General features: G+C 41.5%; 3 protein-coding genes across 3 annotated transcripts; all 3 read left to right on the top strand.

The window, feature by feature from the left end:
• Positions 1 to 170: 170 nt before the first annotated feature.
• On the top strand, positions 171 to 8,832 carry cfap206 (cilia and flagella associated protein 206; the record flags this gene model as incomplete). The annotated part of the gene is made up of 12 exons (XM_080791374.1): positions 171 to 272; positions 367 to 450; positions 747 to 837; positions 1,204 to 1,392; positions 1,979 to 2,137; positions 2,825 to 3,027; positions 3,995 to 4,114; positions 5,227 to 5,431; positions 6,483 to 6,623; positions 7,171 to 7,364; positions 7,998 to 8,144; positions 8,611 to 8,832. 12 exons carry the CDS (start codon positions 171 to 173, stop codon positions 8,830 to 8,832), a joined length of 1,857 nt encoding a protein of 618 aa, XP_080647500.1.
• Positions 8,833 to 9,858: 1,026 nt separating this feature from the next.
• On the top strand, positions 9,859 to 15,418 carry LOC308333907 (xaa-Arg dipeptidase-like). Its single transcript, XM_080790430.1, has 7 exons — positions 9,859 to 10,471; positions 10,965 to 11,113; positions 11,942 to 12,084; positions 12,643 to 12,797; positions 13,935 to 14,070; positions 14,471 to 14,578; positions 14,998 to 15,418. Exons 1-7 carry the CDS (start codon positions 10,049 to 10,051, stop codon positions 15,192 to 15,194), a joined length of 1,311 nt encoding a protein of 436 aa, XP_080646556.1. The 5' UTR covers positions 9,859 to 10,048; the 3' UTR covers positions 15,195 to 15,418.
• A 181-nt stretch (positions 15,419 to 15,599) lies between these two features.
• On the top strand, positions 15,600 to 21,674 carry LOC308334383 (xaa-Arg dipeptidase-like). The gene is made up of 7 exons (XM_080791107.1): positions 15,600 to 16,178; positions 16,425 to 16,573; positions 16,683 to 16,825; positions 17,274 to 17,428; positions 17,702 to 17,837; positions 18,660 to 18,767; positions 20,838 to 21,674. The coding sequence occupies exons 1-7, from the start codon at positions 15,663 to 15,665 to the stop codon at positions 21,005 to 21,007; spliced, it is 1,377 nt and encodes a 458-aa protein (XP_080647233.1). The 5' UTR covers positions 15,600 to 15,662; the 3' UTR covers positions 21,008 to 21,674.
• The last annotated feature ends 92 nt before the right edge of the window (positions 21,675 to 21,766 follow it).

Below are 21,766 nucleotides of genomic sequence, written 5' to 3'. Positions count from 1 at the left end.
TTTAATGCATAGTGCAATCCCAGCATAATTTAATACGTTGGTAACTTGGCACCCTCTAGGGGATACTGTCAAATTGAATGCAGAAACTGCGGCCCGTTACTATGACGACATATCAACAACTCCGTAAAAAACAGTCAACTCCGTAAATTGATTCGTGTTAACCGAACGAGATGTCTCAAGCGGAGAGTGTGATTAAAAACATCATTCGTGAGATTGCTCAGGAATGTGCAGCACATGGAAACGTGGTGACGGATACATTGGTTGCTTTCGTGGTATGTGCAGGAACTATACTGTAGTATGCTTTAAAACATATTTTATTCGTTATTCGTGCGACTGTCGAGCATGCAACGCATTTTGTTTTTATAGGTAAAAGCTGTAGTCCTGGATCCTCGAAATGAATTCAACGTTGATAGGATGCTGACGAAGCAAGATGTACGAAAGCTTGTGCAGGTGAATGACGTTTGGGGTCTTTCAATGTGCAATGTTGTGCATGCTATTAATATCAATAGATACATTTAGTTATTGCAGTTAATTTTAAATGGAGAAGCATGCACGTCTAAATACATACATTTCCCCGACTACTTTACGTAGGCCGAATACTTCCAAGTTCCCAATGCAAAATGGGGCTTGAAGCGCCATCTACAGGATGGTTACCGTTATTACACAAACTCTGAAATTGCCCTTCAAAAATGTGTAATGTACGTTTGAATGTTCAAAATCACATCACCTGGTGTCTTTCTTTACAGCTGTGTGTGGAAAAACTGATGGAAAAATGTAGCCCAGCCCTTGACACAATCAAAATGCAAGTCTATTTTGATATGAACTACACATCTCGATGTAAGTGCATGAAAAAGCATTCGAAACCATTCCTTTAGGAATGGAACAAATTCTTAAGCCTATTTTACAGCGTTGCTCACTTAAAAATGAATTATTTTGCCTGGTACAACAATGCATCTCATCCCATCAACAGTAGAAAATAAGACCATGATAGACACATTACTTTCTTTAGGATTGGGTCCAAATTGTACCAGGACTCTGCTTCCGATATTAATTTGTTCTCCTGTCCATTTATTTATTTATTTATTTTCTTAAAAAATGCATTGGCCTATACCTAAAATGTGTATTGCCTAGTAGTCTATCCAAATGATAAAACCACACACAAAAGCTTGAGAGCTAATTTCCATTATGGTTCTGTTCCTACAGCTGAGTTCATTGAGGAGCACCATGGCGTGCTGCGGTCCAGGTTGAGCCCAGTGATGAGAGACATCACAGACACCAGGGTGAAGACCAGAGAAGAACTGGAGGCTCTTTATAACTCCATCATTCACTACATGCTGCTGTCTTCTGGCCTGGGCTCTCCCTCTGACCTCAACACGGTGCGAGAGACAACAGGTCTGTTACAAACCTATAGGCCTACTGTGCATTCAACACTATAGTTTTAGCTAGGGTCATAGCCTGTCCTACATCATGAGCTCATGCAATATTATACTCTACAGACTCTATGCACACAGAATAATAACGATGATACTAATTGAGGTTCTGTTGCATTTCGTGTACAGTGGTTCTCAAACCTTTACATTTCAAAGGACCCCATAAGTCTGAGTTACACACCTGTACGGGACCATTTGTAACCTCACTCAATGACGTGTGTGCATAGAGCCTATAGTAGGCTACAGTCAACAGTCAGGACATCTGGGGGTGCAGGAGCACCTGTCGGAAGAAGCATGTATTACGCTTAAGTCACTGATCCTCAAATGGACCTTTTTCATGTACCAGGGTCACCCATACAAGATTTCTTGTTCAAAACCATTTACAAAATTAAATGTCAAGATTAATTGAAAATAGACTAGTGTTACACTGGTCTTTTTGCTCTATTAACTAATTTTGCTGGGGCCCCCCCTGGAACCCCCCGAAGGACCCCTGGGTGTCCCCGGACCTGGTGTAAGTGGTTAAGTAACACAAAGCATGCATGTGCTAGCTGCCCTGCAGAGCGTGTTCCCTCAGGTAGAGCTGGGGACCTTCATGTCTCTCCTGAAGAGGGACAAGGAGCAGCAGCTCACGGAGCTGACCATGATCGTTACAGGCATCCGCCTCTTCAACAAGTTCAGCAAGAAGGGAGGAGAGGGCATTGACAACTGTGAGTCTGATGCAGTGTTGATTTAGTCGTCTAAAACGTACAGATAGTTTTCGCCGACTACCTTTTTTCACTGACTAAAACGAAATAAAAACTAAGCTTGACTATGACTAAATACAGCCTATTGACAATTTCGTCAACAAATTATAACTAGACAAAAATGTTGGAGGGACAGTGGAGAAGAGATCCAGTAGAACTATAAGAAGTAATTTTATGATTGGTTGCACTCGGATGTTGTGCTTTGAAAATTGCAGATCTACAAGCTCACAATGTGACTAGATCTGCTATTTCCAGCATGCAACCATCAATGAACCGTGTGTAAAATCTGCCATATATTTGTTTCATGATATTTAGTCGGCTAAAACTAGACTCAAACTAAAACATTTCAGATGACTAAAATATTGAATTTTATTCAAAAGACTATGACAAACTAAAATATCTGACACATACATCAAAACGTTTCAAAAAGATAAAACATTTTCAAAAATAGCGACAACAAAAAAGCACACCAAGTGAGCTTGTAGATTGGGTATTTATGACGCATCACCGTTGTATGGCCAAGTATAAATTAGGGCTTTAGTGGTTGATTTATAGAGATTTCTTATAGAGTTTTTCCAACTTTGTCAGGGAAAGAAATATTAAATGCATTAAATTAATCACCTCACTTTGATTTCTGTTCCTTTGGTACAGTGCCTAAAATTCTACATGAGGCGCTACCAGCCGTGAGGAACGTAATAGAACATGAGTTGGTTCTGTCACAGAGTTTGGCATGGAAATACACAGCAGTACTGGAGAGTCTGATGGGTTCTGATGAGAACCAGCGACTCCTGGTCCAACTCAAACAGGCCCTGTACAATGTCAGACAGCACCAAGCTTTCCTTAAAGTCCTATTGGTGAGTCGAATGTTATTGTTTTATTGGTTTTTTTTATCCAGCAATACAATCAGTATTGTAGTGATTATAAACAAATCTTGTGAATTAATAGATCATTTTAAACCTTGGAAATTAAAATAATATGAAAAACCAGTGCCTATGTTGCATTCCTGATAAGCAATTGTTATATACATTTTGGAAATATAGTGCCTGAACGGCAAAATACACTCAGAAAACATCCACTACATAAGGTTTTGTGATGTCAAGAATGGAAGCTTTACAACCAAACTCTGTATAAAGAAACAACATAAAGAGTGCTTGTATCATACATGTAATTTCACAGTTAACACTAACAGTAGAGAATCATCCTGCCCATGAAATTGGGAGGTCTGGCTCAATTCCCCGGCTGCTGGGTCATACCAAAGACTATAGAAATGGGACTCAATGCTTCTGTGTCTTCAGGGTGTGGCTATACAGTATTTGATTTGATTAGATATTAGAAAAGCTTTTTTATTTTTTTTACACAGTAAGGTATGCTTTTCGTGACATCGTTGGTCCTGGGAGGGAGTGGTGGTTGGGTGGGTTTGTTTGTTTTTGTTTCTTATTTATTTTACTATGTTGTTTTTTTCTTTATTCATTCATAATGTCAGTTTGATTTTTTTGAATTTTTGTTTTGTTATTAATTAATAACAATTGATAACAAAAAAAAGAAAAGCAATCACTGACATACAAATTGTACTGCTTAGTACAGTTTCAAGGATAACACTAACCCAACACTTAAATAAATAAATAAATCTCGTAACAAAAGACGGCTCAAATAAACTCAACCTTATAATACTTACTTACCACAACAAATCATAGCCTATACCATGACATCAGTTCATAAGTAGTTTCAGCTTTGGAAGATGGATAAGGTACTTAATTAAATAGGTAAATGTGTCAAGAGTTGTAAAAAGTATTAATTGTCTTTCTTTGTGTTCATCGACAGGCAGATGTGTGTTTATGTGCCGAGCAGGTTGAACGCCTACAGACTGACCTGGTGTCACGGATACAGCAGATTAAAGACACAGTGCATACAAAGACGGCCATACCTACCGCACAGGTTTTTGTAAGTACAGCATATGATGTAACCAAGTCACCAGAGCGCCTTGTGGTTAGAGTGTCCGCCCTGAGACTGGGAGGTTGGGGTTCAATCCCTGGCCGGGTCATACCAAAGACTGTAAAAATGGGACCCAATGCCTCCCTGCTTGACACTCTGCATCAAGGGTTGGATTGGGGGTTGTGACATACTAGCGTCATGTCCAGGGGGTGTACTTGTACATCAAGCTGCCTCACCCTACAGAAACAGGAGATAGGCTCCTGCCCTATGGGCCTCATGGCTCGGCAAGGCTACTTACTACTACTAAGTCACCAGAGCGGCTGGGAAACGTTGAAGCCGCCCAACCCTACTGACCAAAGCTGGAACTGCAGCATGCAGCTGGGGCTTAACACAGAGTGCTCGTTCATGAATCGATTCAGGCACGCTTAGGCGAGTTTGCACTTCCGCATTTTTCCTACAATTCGAAAATCCTACAGTAGCTGTTTTCATGGAAGCACCTCCAAATAGATGCGTTTTTTAAATCTGAAAATGTGTTGTGCCAGGGTCCGGGACTACATAAACGATCAGTGACCGTTTTCAAAGTGTATTCCACATTTTTCACGAATTTTCAGTCAAAGTATGAAATATGGTTAGAATGGTTGATTTTGATGCAATATTAACACATTTTGCTGGGAGACCACCTGGAACCACCTCAATTATGCCAGGGGGGTCCCCGGACCCCACTTTGAGAACCGCTGATGTATATAGGCCTATGTGTTGTGGCATGTATGCTAACAAGTGTTAAGAGAAGAGCACGCAGCTTACATACAGAGACAGACGTGCATACCATTGCTGTCGGGTAGAAACCTTGTATCTCCAACCTTTTATATAATTAATGTCCTACTTCACCATTAATGTCACACAAAAGTAGTGAATCTACTCACATGTTGCGAGCTTGTAGATGGCTATTTTTAAAATGTTTTTTTTTTCTTTCTTATAGGCAAAAATAGTATCGACAAGAGCTTGTGACTAAATGATAACTACATTGTATCCATTGGTTATTTTTGCCCCACCATTTCCTCAACAGTAACAGTTTTGGACATGCATGGTTTCCACCTGACAGTAACGATCTCTTGTGTTAGCCACACTTCAGGGCTGTGGCCACGCTGTGGAGGACTCTTCAGGACGAGATGGTTGTGCTGAGCATCCTGGACGGCATGGTGACACACCTGCAGCCATTCCTTTCCTCCCAGGCTCAGCTCTTCTCTGCGGGCCACTTAGACGGCCTGTTGGAGGACTCCGACATCAAGACAGATGAGGACAGAATGGCCGAGTCTTCAGGTACAGGTACTGTACATCTGCCACTGTTACTGGGCATCTGTATTGTGGACCATGCCATCTCTCTAGGTCGTCCTCAAACCACCCCCCCATCGTTGCTTCCATCAGTCATCCCGGTATCCCGGTTCTCTTTTTTTTTTAGTTTAGTTTTTCTCGTGACCAGTGCCCGTGTGTTGGTTCCCACAGCACTAACTGGCTGAAAGCTCTTGGTATCTTTGGCAGTGTCTTGCTAGTCTCATTCTCCTGGCTGATCTTGATTTTTGAGGGGCGCTAGCCCCTCCTATAGGTTTAATGTTTTGTTTTTTATAGCCCATCTACAAAATTACAATGTGTCGACGCTTGTAAATAGGCATTTTTTTCTATTCATTGTATGCCAAAGTATATTTATGTTCTATCCCTGATTTAAGCTGAGTACTGATCTTTTTACCGCTGAGATAATAGAGCCTGCCCGCTTGTTATGGCCTTGTGACATCACACCTCCATATATGGTCACACCTCGTGACATCACGCCTCCATATATGGTCATGCTTTGTGACATTACACCTCCATATATGGTCACTCCTCGTGACACGTCACCATATAGGAAGGACTAGGCTCTGTGCATTGACTCCTGTCCGGGCCCCTCCTACGTCTCACCAGGTCCATTCCTGCTCTCACCAGATCCAGGACCTGTGCGTTGCACCAGTCTCCCAGCACCAGGCACTTCATTCATCAAACCCTGTACACTCAAGACACGCCAGTACAAAATTCTTTCCATATGTTGATCTGACCCACCATACCAAAGCGCCAGTGCTCGCCCAGTTCACTTCCTCCCTGGTGCAACATTACGTGTTTAAGGTGTTTAAGACTCTTCCGTCAGCATGCCAAGAGGTGCATCTGATGTAACTGTTATACTGTACTTTAACAGCACATGTATAGTGCATTCTGACACACACACACACACACACACACACACACACACACACACACACACACACACACACACACACAATCTCATACTGCTGAAAACAAAAATGTAATTGTTCTGAATGAACGCTGCATTCTTCTTCATGACCTCCAGGTGACTATATTAATCCTTCAGAGATGAAGACACAGGAGTGGCTTCTTCCCGAAACGACGGCAAACCTTGACAAACTGCCACTGCAGTATAAAGGCTATTGTGGCTATGCACTGGTCAAGAAAGGCGGGCTTCTACTGCCAGGTATGTGATTCTACTTTGCAGCAGGGATTTCAGTGTTTTTCACACTATGGGCCCCTTAGCTGAGGGAGAGATGAAGTAAGGACCCACACTACATACTGTATATAATCTGTTTCAGATAAAAGGGTTAGTTCAGATTTTTGGATTTAAAGCTGTAGGAAATGCTTGCCATTAATATAGTGGTTGCAAATAAATGAATCCACAAAACTAGCATCATTTGTATTGTTGACCTATTTCGTCAAAAAATGATGCTAGTTTTGTGGATTCATTTATTTTTAATAAGTGGCCCCCAGTGCCCCCACCAAATGACCGGAATTACTTAATATTCAACATAACCAGACTAGAACTCCCACCACGGGACTCAGGCAATCAATCACTATATTATAGTGGAGCTTTCGTTCAACTCTGACCCCTCTGTCACATGGAGAAAAAACAATTGTGCTGCTGCTGGCACAGTGATACTGGCCACTGCATAGAAATCAGGTAATACACATTTAATTATAATGGATGTCAAAAATAAGTTTTTACATCTCTTTCATTTCCTGCACAGGTAATCCGAGCATTGGAGTGCTGAAACACAGGGATAAATTCTACGTTTTCAGCTCCAAACAGGCTGCCTTGAACTTTGCCTCCAGGGCAGATGAGATGATTGAGTCCGTGGGGGAGAGGGCCAAGCGCTCCCCTGAGCTCATTCAGCTGCTTCAGCTCCACCAGCAGTTTTCCACTGTCACTCCATATACTGAGGTGTGTGTGTGTGTGTGTGTGTGTGTGTGTGTGTGTGTGTGTGTAAAATTATGTTTCTTTACAACCTTGAAAATTGTTTCATTGTGATACTGCTGAATAGAAAGTATACAACGTTAGTTACATTGAGCCAGAACACAATCAATAGATTGTTCATACAGTAACATGCTATGAAAATGCACACAGCCCACCCACAGCTGCCCTTTTAAGTGGTCAGATGGGTGAGATGTTAATGTGTCAGATGGGTGGGCCGCAGACGCTTTTGAGATTTTAATGTGGGCCCTGTTCCAGAAACGGTTGATATTTATTTATTTTTTAGATCAAGACATCATGCCACATGCCCACATAAGCCAGGTTGAAAGGAGTTAGGCAACACTTCTTAACTTGATTGAACCAGTCTCATTACTCTTAAGGCTCATGGTGAATGTGTCTCTCCAACACCACAGCTTATACTGTAGCTTTTGTTGGTTTAATAGTGAAAAGGCTGAGCTTGTAATTCGGCTATTTTTGCAAATCTTTGACCATTTTACCCAGATTAAAGTGGTTAAGACTTTCTGTGCTTTCTATACCAACTCCAGCCTCATTGCTCTCAAGGCTCACAGTGAAGTAACTCCAACTTCTTTTGTAACTTCACAGATGCAGTCAGGGGAGAGTTTACTGGTCAAGCCCATTACCAAGTGTGACAGCTGTACACAGACTGACACCCACCTGCTGCTGGAGACAAACATTGTCAAATCATATGAGTGGAACGAGTGGGAACTACGACGAAAAGCAATCAAACTGGTCAGTAAAGCCTGATTCCTAATAAGCCTGATTAATTCCGCCTGGTGTCCAAAATGGCAGATCGACAAGTTCACGCAGCGTGAGACAGAGCATCAATTAGGCTTGTGTGCATTTTCAGAGCTGTTTATTTGAATGATTAATCAATCGATCATGTTCCACCTTGGATCAATAGAACTAACGTATAGTATAATTTATTAGTGTCACTTACTCACTTTTTAATATTACGGTTAACTTATCATTAAAATCTTAGTGTTTTGTCCAAACGCCAGACTGGCATTTGGGGGCCTGCTTGCTCACACCCTCACACTCAGACCGTAGACTTCACACCGTTTTTGTGATCACAGGCTGAAGAAGAGCCGGTAGACTCAAAACATCCAGTGACCGTCCAATGATGGTATAAGCAACCACATTTTAAAGCTTTGGAGCATGACCCAGTGTGCAGACTGTATTCTTTTTGTGATCACAGGCTAACCTTCGGACTACAGTGACACACTCCATGCAGACAGGTCTGAGCCACATGAGACGAGACAACACCACGCAGACATTTCCACCCAAGGATGCAGCCTGTCAAACCAAGAGAGATGCATCCACACATATTCCTAAGCCCCTGGTGTACCTGGCGGGCCTTCGAGGAAATAAGACTGGGAAAATGATTAAGACAAACCTGACCACATCTATTGACGAATAACCATCTTTGAGGGGCAGCGGAGTGTGGTTGTTTGTCTCTTAGCAATCAAAGCTTTTATTGTTTCTTCAGAGGTATTTATTCAAATTTTAAATCATACATAAAACGATACAAATTGCATGACAATTATTGCATTACATTATTTTTCATTTTAAGCAGGGCAGTAGCTCATCATGAATAATATAATGTGTGTGAAATCAAAATTTCTTTAGTTTCTATTTAATTAATGTTATGTAATCACATGATAATACTCTGCTGCAGGAACTGCTTTCAAGTGGTTAATAGCAATATGAAAAGAACATGACATTGACGTGAATACATTTGATGGTCATGTTGCATGTTCCTTTGAAAGGCCAGCTGGTGGGTGACCTAAAGTGTTGCCATATTTTCTGAGAGAAACAAGTGAATGACATGAAAATTCGCCCAAGATAAGTAACTATATGGCAAGTCGGTCAAACTTAATCGTCTAAATATTGTTTTAGAGCAGTGGTTCCTAATCATATTCATGGCAAGGACCCCCATCTGAAAATATTTTTGTCTCTGTGCCAGATTTGCGCTGTAAAATATTTTGTGCGCTCTTATGGGATACTCAAATAGCTGATGTAGGCTACTGTGGTGAACTAGAAAGCAAGACCAAATTAGCAACTACACTTTAGATACAAGTCCAAAAAACAGCATAAACTACCAATAGGCTATTCACAAGCGACTTAACAGGAAAACGACACCAAAGTCGCTTATAATAAGCTGACTTGGCAACACTGATGATGTAACATAATCTCTCCAGATCAACCTGCCTGCCTGGCAGTGGCAATGCTTAATTATAGCACCAATTGGAAAATAAGGTTGAACACTTGCACACCGTTGTAATATCCTTTTCTCAATATCTGTTTGCTTTTGCTTTATGGCACAGAATACATAGCCTATTTTATATTGCTTATAAGTGTTTGCTTTGCGCCTTTGCACATAGAATCTCTCTCGCCCCCCCCCTTCCTTATCTCCCTCCTCTTCCCGGGGGCACTTTTCCTGGAAGCACCAAGAAGAGGATCATATCAGTTTGCATATTATTGGTTGGTGCCCACTGCCTGGTCCTGGTCACCACCACTCAGGCACTCCCCATACTGGAATATATGGCGTCAGTTGAACTGAAAGACTTTTAACTTCACTGGCTTTGAACTTGGATTATGATCAACGAATAGCATTATCACCAAAAAAAAAAACAATGGCAGTGATGCAAACGGATGCAGTGCTGCTGGACTTGAAAGGCAAACTTGGCAGCTGTATTGACGACGCCAAAGCGAAGCTCCACAGCCTCAGCCGGGACATCTGGCTGTGTCCGGAGCTGGCCTACCAAGAACGGAAGGCTCACGACAGGTTGGTCGCTTTGTTCTCCCAAGAAGAGGGATGGCAAGTTGACAGCCACTTTAAACTCGAAACTGCGTTCCGTGCCACCTGGGGACCGGTGGCCGGCGGCTGCTGCGCGCAAGGCGACGTGATCAATGTTGGTTTCTTGTGTGAGTACGATGCGTTGCCCGGCCTTGGACACGCATGTGGTCACAACCTGATAGCGGAGGTGGGAGCCGCATCGGCGCTGGGATTGAAAGCTCTAGTGGAGAGTACACCTGACTTCCCTTCTCGACTCCAGGTATAACGCACACATTAAAGTTCAATGTACATTTTAACTCCGAGAGAGTGTATAACATAACCAATTGGACGGTATGGACCTTAGACCCGGCCGGGGTATTTAGTATACGGACTTTGACTTGAACGTTACTTATTTAAGGGTGTAGTGCGACATCTTGTGACTGAATGTTGCATAGCGCCTTTAAATGAACAATGTGTCACTTGAGTGACATTTTTATGTTTTCACATAAAGATTAATCAAATGTATACAGATAAACTAGAAAGGTATAAATTAAAAGCACAATACATTTTATATCAAGGACAACTCCTTGTCCTTGATATAAAATGTATTGTGCTTTTAAGGACCCCAAGGATGATATTGGTATAAAATGTGGTTAAGTGTTAAGTCATTTTGCTGGGGACCCCTCAACGATCCCTGGGGGTCCCCACGATCGAAATTTGAGAGAACCATTTCTCTAATGTATGTCTCTCTGCCCACGATTGTCTCCCAACAGCTGACTGTGTTGGGCACCCCGGCCGAGGAGGATGGCGGAGGTAAAATTGACATGGTGAGGGAAGATGCTTTTGAGGGTCTGGATGTCGTATTCATGGCCCATCCCTCGCAGGAGGATGCCACTTACCTGCCGTGTATGGCTGAACACGAGTACGTTTGAATTTGAAGCCACACATCCTGGTGTTATTTTCTTGTGCATGATGCAGTGTTTAGTCTGTACTACAACTACTTATTGTATGTGCTACAGCTATTTCTGGCAAGGTTATAAGTAGTAAGTACGTTTTATTTATAAATCACAAAACAAAGTTACAAAGTGCTGTACAGTGAAACAACAATTTAAACAATCAAGTTAAAACAAGGCACAAAGGAGCAAATAACACAACAAAGAATTAAAGCAGAAACATTAAACTAAATAAGTGAGTTTTTAACAAGACCTTAAAACCGTCAACAGACTCTGCATTTTTAATCGATAAGGGTAGGGCGTTCCACAGTGTGGGAGCCACCACTGGCATGTACTGTATGTACGTACAACAATGCGTACACCATTCCCAGAATAAGAAGTGTGTTAAAGGATGTATTTAAAATACATCCTTACAATATGAAATCGTTGTTTAAGAGAGACAAATAAAAAAGGATTCAATGTTCTATTTTGACACGTTGAAAGCTTGTAGAGCTGCTATTTTTGCCAAATGTTTGTCCCAGTTGTTTCGTCTATACCTCCTCTACATAACGATGTAGAGGAGGTATAGACCCCTGTGGGAAGTATATAGGGATGAAATGGTTAATGTAGATAAAAACAACTGATTTTAAATGTGTACTTGAAGAGCATGTTGAGCAATGTTTACCCACTGGTGTTTATACAGAGTCTGTATGCGGTTACAATATCACCTCTCACTGACGCATTCTTTCAAGGAACTCCCAGAATAGACCCTGGCAGAGCACAGTGTGTGTAACCCTAGTCTCTGTTTTCATGTCCAGTGTTGTTATAAGGTACCACGGCAAGGCCTCGCATGCCGCTGCCTACCCCTGGGAGGGGGTCAACGCGCTGGACGCCGCAGTGCTCTGCTACAACAACCTGTCTGTTCTCAGACAGCAGATCAAACCAAATTGGAGGATCCACGGTGAGGTGTGTGTGTGTGTGTGTGTGTGATGTGTTTTTCATTTTATTATATAGCTTGAAGATCTTTTGAAAATGTTGTTTTTAGCAATTGTCAGGGGATATTAATAAAATCTGGGAATACATTTCTTACCAAGACTTTTCTTCACCAATGTGTTTGTAAGGGTGTCTACTAACCTATCCCACATTGGTTTATATTCAACAACCCTAGGGGAATTTTTGACAGCTGCTGAAAGTTTGGGTGTGTTCTAAATTTCATTATGCTTTACGTAGCATGTGACGTGTCAAACTATGTTTTCATGATTCTAAATCCATTCCAAGCATTAGTTTTGCACAAAAAACACTCCAAGAATATGTATTGGCGACAACGGCAATAAACCACAGGATAAACACAAATCTTATATGGCGTTCCCTGGTGCACAATATTTTCAGATGGAGGGTCCCGATGCCAAATACACATGAAAAGGTTTGAGAACAACTGCACTATGAGATGACACATTGTATCTTGTTTTTATTTTTATGCATCGAAAGTAACGTTTGTCCTCTTTGCTGTCTTGTTCAGGGATTATAAAGCATGGCGGAGTGAAGCCCAACATCATCCCTGCGTACACTGAGCTGGAGTATTATCTACGAACCCCCTCACGCCATGAACTCCCCATCATCAAAGCCAAAGCGGAGATGTGCTTTAGATCTGCTGCCATGGCAACTGGATGTGAAGTAAGAAAAGTAGTCAAATACAGTAGAACGTGTGCTTAGTAGAGCCAGTGCTGCGTCTGACAAGGAGACGGCTTGTCTTAAAGTGACAGCTTGTCTTCCCTGCACACATTTTGGGAAAAGGAAACATTGTATTAGCCTGGTTTCCAGCCTGATTCGCTGCATTCCGTGATTTATTTTGTCACTTCGCTACTCAGTCTGGCCAGCCTTCTGTTTGACTCATATTTCATAATGTTCACCTGTTAAGTAGCCAATTGTTGTTGCTGATACGTCATCAGCCAGCGCCACTCTGTCCATGCTTTTCTCATATTGAAAAAAATGGTACCAGTTCGAGACTCGAGAGTAAAACCTACGGTAAAGAATAAACACTAATTTGATGAAGTAGTCCACTATCTCAGATTCAGTAGTACAAAAATACTGACGGCTGTGTGGGGTGAGTGAGTAATACATTGGATGGATGGATTGAGTGATTGATTGCAGAATGGGTACAGTTCAAGGAAAGTACAGGTCAATACAAAATCTGCTAAGAGGATAAAACCAGAAAAAGCATTAAGACTTGTTTACATGTACGTTGCAGGGCAACAGCAGTAGGCAGATTGATAAGACGTCAACCTGGTGTTTTTGTCTCAACCCACACCACAGACCAATCAGAAGCCTCGGGTGAAGATTTGTGTTAAAACATTTTTGCAGATGTACATAAAAGCTCAAGTGCGGCACAAAGTGACAAAGCTAAAATAATTGCTATATAATTGTGTTCATTAACAGGGATCTTTCCCGCTTTACTAAACTAAACGGATAAATATCTGTTGTCTGCTCATTATTATATTTCCCCCCCTTCCAATTTCACTTGTTCAATCTGTATCTTGGAGTTCTCTCCTGGTTAGAATTGGTATCCCAAACTAAAAACATATTTTCCGTTTACAAAAGACCTGGAGAGACGGGGAGATCTCTGTTACTGAACAAACACATTTTAACGACAACATCACTTACACCCCCTTTAAATCATATATTACAATAATATGTGTCATTCCCTGTGGCCTTCAGGTTGAAGGTACATTCTAGCCATAGAAGCCACTTGTGTATGAATTATAAGACACAATACTAAATTGGAACGTCAACTATAAATAATGTCTTCGCCAGGTTGAAATCGAGTTTTCACGAAATATGTTTGACAACATCTTGCGGATTGCAACACTGGAGGAGCTGTATGAGAAAAATGGCAGGACTTTGGGCATGGACTTCACCACAGATGAAGACGTGCTCACAAATGGTTCTGGTGAGAGGACATTCTCAGTTGCTGTAAAGTTTAAACACATGCCCTCTTGTGGACTTGAATATTTAACATGCAATATATATATCTCTTTTTAATCAATATATTACTACACCAAATCTCTGCCAAAAGTAGAAGATTGTGTTGTGAGCTTGTAGATTTGCTATTTTTGCTGAATGTTTGCCTGTTTTCATTTGCCTGTTTTTGGCTGTTTTCAATGTTCTGTACATTCTGGGTTTCCAGAAGCTGGAAGTTCTGGTTAGTTTTAGTTGACTAGCTTGGCAGCAGGGGGGGATATCATATTACCACTAACAAATCTGCTGTTTTATTATGATCTACTTCAAAAGACTCACTATGAATATAACCGTGTTTGTAAATCGAATTATAATACCTCTGATTTCCACAGGCTCAACAGACTTTGGCAACGTGACTTTCGTAGCTCCTGGAATTCACCCCTACTTCTACATTGGGTCTAATGCTCTGAACCACACTGAAGAATACACTGTAGCTGCTGGTATGTAACACATGCAACCTCCTTTATAAATAGTTACAGTAGTAATATATGCAGTTACAGATACACATTAGGGCAGCACAATGTATAGCCTAGTATAGTTTATAACTTGGAGCAGCTTACAACGTTGTCACATGGAGAATTGTCTCTCTCCCATGACCCCCTCTGTCACTGTACAGTAGTGATTCTAAAAAGTGGCGTCCAGGGATCCTCAGGGGTCCTTGAAGGTGGTTCCAGGGTGTCCCCAACGAAATAATTGATAATTAGAAACCAAACAGACCTTTACCTATCTGTAACCGAACCAGTTCCATTAGTGAGGAGAGGACCCGTATAATCTGATAATAATGAGAAAAGGGCAAAAATATTCAGATAATGCTTTGCTGTACAGTTATCACATGAATCTTGTGTGTGCCTCACTGCAGGTGATGACAAAGCTCAGTTTTACACCCTGCGGGCGGCCAAGGCTCTGGCCATGACGGCTCTGGATGTGCTGCTGTGTCCAGAGCTCCTGCAGAAGGTTAAGGAGGAGTTTATGGAGGGCAAACTGAAGGAGGACAAGATCCTTAAGGGAGCACAGGCAGAAGACACTTCCAAATCTACTGAGGCTGGAGCACGTTGATTGTTGGAATGGTCATCTCAGAACTCTCTCTCTCTCACACGCACGCACGCACCTTTGAACTGGTGGGTGATTGAGTCCCAACTCCTTACTCAAACACTGTAAGCTACAGTGAAGAAAGCCACCTGCCATTTACCCCTCTCCTGTTCACCATGTTTGGAATGTATTTTTCACCAAAACAAATTGCATGTTAAAGACAATCTATTAAAAAAAAGATGTATTTCATTGCTATGTGAAAGGTTTGTTTACTTTAATCCTGTCTCATTCCAAGAAGAAAGCTATGCGATTATGAATATCAATTCAGAAAACATCCACTAGTCGGCATCAATACACTACACTACAAACTGCTACGCAAGTGAACAAGAATGTCACATGACCGTGTTTACATTTTTGTGGTACACGTATAATAGTTATAACGGGTATAACATGCACAGACGATTTACCTTCTACAAAATCAATATTACAATATGAATGCAGATTAAATCCGTATCGGCCAAGCCTGCGAGTCTGCGACTATTCATTATAAAGGCATTGAATCAAACTAGTATGGCCCAGCCCCAGCAGAAGCATTCAGTGCAAGATCTGAAACGAAAGGCTTGCAGCTTTATCGATGAAGCCAAAGAGAAGCTCCACGGCCTCAGTGAGGACATCTGGAGCTGTCCGGAGTTGGCCTATGAAGAAAAGAAGGCCCACGACAGGTTGGTGAGGTTCTTCACGGAGGAGACGACGGGCTGGAAGGTCGACAGTCACTACAAACTGGACACGGCTTTCCGTGCAACGTGGGGGCCCGTGGCCGCCGCCTGCTGCACGGAGGATGGCGATGATGTGAATGTGATTAATGTTGGATTTCTGTGCGAGTACGATGCGTTGCCTGACATCGGTCACGCATGCGGTCATAACCTGATTGCTGAGGTTGGGGCCGCCGCGGCTGTGGGCTTAAAGGCTTTGTTGGAGGAGAACACGCACGACTTCCCTGCACGCGTCCAGGTAAAATCAATACTGTGTGTGTGTGTGTGTGTGTGTGTGTAATGTGCTTGAAACTTTAAGACAATTTAAGTCCATTCAACTTCATTCAAATGTTCATATGTCTTCTAATGTGTGAGGGTGCAGTGTTTTGTGTTTATTCAATTAGGTACTGTATATTTGAAAAAATAAATAAAAAATAATAATGATTTTATTGAAATAAAATAAAATAATGTACCGGTAGTTACAATCATGAACATTTCTCCACAGGTGACCGTGTTGGGCACTCCGGCTGAGGAGGATGGAGGTGGTAAAATAGACCTGATCAGGGAAGGTGCATTTGAGGCCATGGATGTAGTATTCATGGCCCATCCATTACAGGATGATGCCCCCTACCTGCCAGATGTAGCCGAACATGAGTATGTTTATCGTGTCTTGCACAAATTCAACCTCTCCTCCCTGGTTAAGGACCAGTTGCCGGAGTAATATGTGACTTTGACATGTGACTTTTTGTGTCTTCCTGTCCAGTGTTGTTATAAGGTACCATGGCAAGGCCTCGCATGCCTCTGCCTACCCCTGGGAGGGGGTCAACGCGCTGGACGCTGCAGTGCTCTGCTACAACAACCTTTCTGTTCTCAGACAGCAGATCAAACCAAACTGGAGAATTCATGGTGAGCAAGGGATCACAATTACAATACGCATTTAGCAGATCTAATAATTCTAGAGCGAAGTACAATAATAACTAACCCTAATCGCTGACTGACTATGTAACGCACCTTGTCAAGATTTTAGTCATGTTTCCCTGCTTGCAATGTACGTGTTATTTACAACACGGTAGTATACAATATTGTTATTGTCTGAAAATTCCATGCAAATATCGAACCATTTTGTCATTTTCAACGTGGCGTTCCTAGTATTTTGGTCATGACATATAATAGGCAAATATTTTCTACAAGTTTACAACTCATCCAAAGCAGGGACGCCAGGTTGAAAGTGGTTAGTGCACGAAGAGTAAAGGTGGTTGCACACTGGACTCGTTTTTCGGAAAACCGATGGAGAAACGGCGCAAAAAATCAGAAGAACGCGTTGGTTGCACACCTTGTTTGCTGTCTTGTTCAGGGATTATAAAGCATGGCGGAGTGAAGCCCAACATCATCCCTGCGTACACTGAGCTGGAGTATTATCTACGAACCCCCTCACGCCATGAACTCCCCATCATCAAAGCCAAAGCGGAGATGTGCTTTAGATCTGCTGCCATGGCAACTGGATGTGAAGTAAGAAAAGTCATGCAGGCATTTCAAGGTGAAACCAAGGTGTTGCGTGACACGAGCGATGTTTGAAGCCCCAACGATAACTAGGTGTCAGATGGGTGGACCGCACGCATTTTCAGAGCATGTTTATTTTATGGGCACCTGGCAAATTGGATTCATACAACACAATATATATCATTGACAGGCCAATCAGTGGTCACAAATGTCACACAATGCAGCTTTAATTGACAGAAGCTTTAATTGATTTACAGTAGCTGCAATTCTGTCATTCATTAGGTTGAAGTTGAGTTTGCTCGGAATGCCTTTGACAACATCTTGCGAAATACTGCCCTTGAAGATCTGTATGAGAAGAACGGCATGGCTTTGGGGATGGAGTTTACTGCAAATGAAGAAGTCCTCACCAATGCTTCAGGTGAGAAAGTACATTATATATATATATATATATATACACACACACATACCCTGGCCAGCCAACTTGTAAAATAAACTTGAAACAGAGATGAAATGAGAAGACATTAGGACAATTACACTATCATGTCAAACACCAATGTTTAATTAGCCGTTTTGTAATGACTTGAATGAAAAACCGGCTTTGCCTCGGACAAAGTGACGGGGCCGACGCGTTATGATGACTTAACCGGAAATCGACCCGTGCACTGGGCTAGCAGGTAACCTGACTCCGCCAGATTGCAGCAGTATTGAGTTCACAAGTTCCCTCCTCCTGCCTGGATCTGGTCTCTCTCTCAAGCAGAAAACGGAAGCAGCAGGACAAAAATGATAAAAATAAATATAATATAATATTATTTATTATTCATAATAATTTCGAGTTGTAGTCCTGTTGTGTTTACATTTGCACTGTGGCAGCGCTTCAATACGTCATCTGTATCGCGTTGATCCCGCCTCTATGTCTCCGGTCAGAAATGGTCCGGAGTACATCGTATCTGCCCGAGAGGGACCAGATGGGAGCAGGAGGAGGAACCCAGATGGCTCAATATCTTCTGTTGACCGCTTATACGTCTATGTTCAGTTTCATCTATAATTTCAGTCAATAAATCATCACCTTAACAGCAAGAAGATTTTTGGAAATGCGTCATACAGTTCCTGCCGACAGCTCAGCAGCTCTTCTAAGTTGTTTGATAAATAGGAAGAAGTAGTCGCTACAACACAGCTTAATGCTGGTTTTAGAGGACTGCTTTTGATGGTCAAATGTACCCTGGTGTTCTTTCATCCACAGGTTCCACCGACTTTGGCAATGTGTCTTTTGTGGTTCCTGGAATCCACCCTTACTTCTACATTGGCTCTAAAGCTCTGAACCATACTGAGGGATACACTGTAGCTTGTGGTATGTAGGTCTACTGTATAATAATGTAGGCCCATATATAATAATGCATCGCAAGCACGCTTTAGTAGGCCTGTAGCCCTGTCCTGTTTGGATGACAATATAACCTTTGCAACAGATATTGGCTGGGTTTCCCAAATAAAATCTGGGTCACACGTACATGCCCTCTAGGCCGCACACAGAAGCCTGTGTGCGGCCTAATTGGCACTCGGGCAATCTGGCACTATGTCCTTTTTTGGGAAACACATTATAGACATATAACGTTGCGGTCGCCAAATTATATATATGTGTATATATATATATATATATTAAAAACAATATTTTGTTTTGCAACTGAATGGCTGGATAATGGAAATCAAGAGTTTTCATAGTACACATAGTGCATGCATAAACTTTCCTTGATGATTATATCTGGCTTCAGTATTTATTTATTTACGATGTAATGTCTCTAGGATATTGTAGCAGTCAATTTGTATTGGAGGGGGGCGGGGGTTGGGAGACATGGCCATTGGCCAAAGCTTTTCCGGGGGTCCACAGCCAAAAACGTTGAGAACCCCTGGACTAGAACACAGCCATATGTGGCCTTTTTAGCCCACACGTGTTGACCTGTGGCATTAGTAACACCATTTGCAGATATGTGTGAGTGGTGACTTTCTTCATCTCATTTAAACATTTTCGTAATTAAATTAATATTATCTCAGCATCATCTAGAGAATTTCAGACATCTTGCAATATTTTTTATATTCTTTTAGGATTCTTTGATTACCCGTGACAGCCCATTTAGGAAAATTCAGCTAATATAACATTCGCCGTCTTCATTTTGCTGCTGTTTCGACCGCGGCAAAAATAACAGATCTACAAGCTATGGCACAGTGTTATTAATGGCGTGTATGTCTATTTTTTTGGAAAGGCATGCCACATCACGCAAACATGAACCACCCGAATCTTTGTTTAATTTCGAAATTCATATATATTTAAAAGACTCACCACTCTCCCTCTCCTCTCTCTCCACACGCACTGTTCTTTTGGGCATGGAGGCACAGCGCTGAGCGCATCTGAGCGCAGACAGCAGCGCAAAACTGCAGTGTTTTTATGTGTTTCCTTAAGCAATTGATTAATGTACTCCTCCTCATATTTCGATGAGGGCTTCAGTCTCCTCATTCGACCACGTCTATCCATGGTTGCGCTGCGTAAAATATGCCCTCCGTCTCCAACTGTGTTTCCTCATCATTCATCTGCCACAGTTGCTTCATTTCCTTTATCTGATGCGGGTTGCATTCACATACAGTGAATTGAAGTCAGGTGCGCTTTGAAGAGAAGTGAAACCCTGTTGTTGTTGGCAAAGTAGAATGCGGTTCTTTCACACCTTCACACCTGCCAAACGAAGCGCACTTTCCGACAATACGCAGTAGTATTTGTTTTAATCGCAATAAAGCATTCTGGTGTGAATGCGACATACAGTAAGTGATTTACTGTAGGCTGCTGTAACTGTGACTGGTGTCACTGTCAACTCAAACAACGTCGGATCGGATGTATTCAGGATAATGGTTAATTAAACCATTCTGGTAACATATACATATTTGGACTGCATCAGGCACTATGTCAACAATGCAGTCATGGTGACAAATGGTGACTGTCTTCATCTAATTTATATATAAAAACTTCGAAATTAAACATGTTTAGGCCTACTTCAGCATCAAAGAAATTAAATTGCCATTTGCCATATATATATTGTGTGTGTGTGTGTGTGTGTGACAATGAGGCATTGCCAGTCGTTAACAAGCCATCAACACACTGCGAGTGTGAATGACCCAGTCAAATGTGCCTCAGAGAGAAGGAGAGGGTTCATCTTTTTTCTTTTATCACTTGGGGAAGGTCATTGATTTTATTCCCAGTCAGATGGAGGGTCAAGGCATTTTATACAAGGGTACAAGGACCCCTGGGTGTCCCCGGACCCCAGTTTGGGAACCACTGCAATAAATAACTGTTCTTGCCTTAGTTGCCTATTACTTGTGTATGTCAACTTTAACATCAAAGCAATATTACCTTTCCTGTGTGTTCGTTTTCCTGCAGGTGACGATAAAGCTCAGTTTTACACCCTGCGTGCGGCCAAGGCTCTGGCCATGACAGCTCTGGATGTACTTCTGTGTCCAGAGCTCCTACAGAAGGTTAAGGAGGAGTTTATGGAGGGCAAACTGAAGGAGGACAAGATCCTTAAGGGAGCACAGGCAGAAGACAGTTAAACTCGCTTAAAAGGATTTAAAGATAGACATTGCCGATCTACAAGCTCAGTGTGTCATGGTGCCATGCATATTTTTGCTATTTGGTATATTTAAAGGGGAGTGTATTATTATTTTTTTTGATCAAAGAACAATTATTGAAGCTATCACAACAATATTTGGAGTTGCATCATACCAACTTAACTATACAAACCTCTACCAAAGTTAAATAGCTTTAAGTGTATTGTTAAATAGCTTTAAGTGTATTGCATGGCCTTTTACCTATAAGGGAAATCTCTTTATGACAATCAACTTCACTTTGTTTTTCTTAGATTCTGTACACAGAATTATTTCATGAAGAAAGTTGATATAAACACATTTTTTTTAATTTTATTTTAGAAAATGAGGATAACCAGTAAAATATCTTTATTCAATAAACACAAATTTTAATGTATTCATTTTCAGTTAATAATGCCACTATAATGATAGATCAGAACAAATTAAAATAACTGAGTATAAATCGTTTTATTAGCTAGCAATACAAGTACTAGTTCAAGCATACTCCGAAAGAGATTGTACTTTACATCCATTCTATATAAATCAAAATAAAATATACTCTTATTGAACACAATAAAATCAGTGTAGGGGAGAGTGGTTAGACTTATACATGCTTTGACTGAAATATGTAGCACAGTCCATTCATTAATTTTATTTAATTGTGTATTTCTTGCATTATATGAATGATCGCAAAACGTCAAAAGTCTAAACTCCGTCTTATGTCTG

Source organism: Protomyctophum bolini, assembly GCF_963924005.1.
Source record: "Protomyctophum bolini genome assembly, chromosome: 19".
Lineage (NCBI taxonomy): Eukaryota > Metazoa > Chordata > Actinopteri > Myctophiformes > Myctophidae > Protomyctophum > Protomyctophum bolini.
Note: the sequence above shows the minus strand (reverse complement) of the source record. Positions and strands in the feature narration are given on the sequence as shown.

Excerpts from the sequence above, each read along its gene's own strand:
- LOC308333907 (XM_080790430.1), top strand. The coding sequence starts at position 10,049 with ATGGCAGTGATGCAAACGGATGCAGTGCTGCTGGACTTGAAAGGCAAA. Across the intron at positions 10,472-10,964 it reads ACTTCCCTTCTCGACTCCAG|CTGACTGTGTTGGGCACCCC; the intron begins GTATAACGCACA and ends GTCTCCCAACAG. Across the intron at positions 14,071-14,470 it reads CGTGCTCACAAATGGTTCTG|GCTCAACAGACTTTGGCAAC; the intron begins GTGAGAGGACAT and ends TGATTTCCACAG.
- LOC308334383 (XM_080791107.1), top strand. The coding sequence starts at position 15,663 with ATGCAGATTAAATCCGTATCGGCCAAGCCTGCGAGTCTGCGACTATTC. Across the intron at positions 16,179-16,424 it reads ACTTCCCTGCACGCGTCCAG|GTGACCGTGTTGGGCACTCC; the intron begins GTAAAATCAATA and ends ATTTCTCCACAG. Across the intron at positions 17,838-18,659 it reads AGTCCTCACCAATGCTTCAG|GTTCCACCGACTTTGGCAAT; the intron begins GTGAGAAAGTAC and ends TTTCATCCACAG.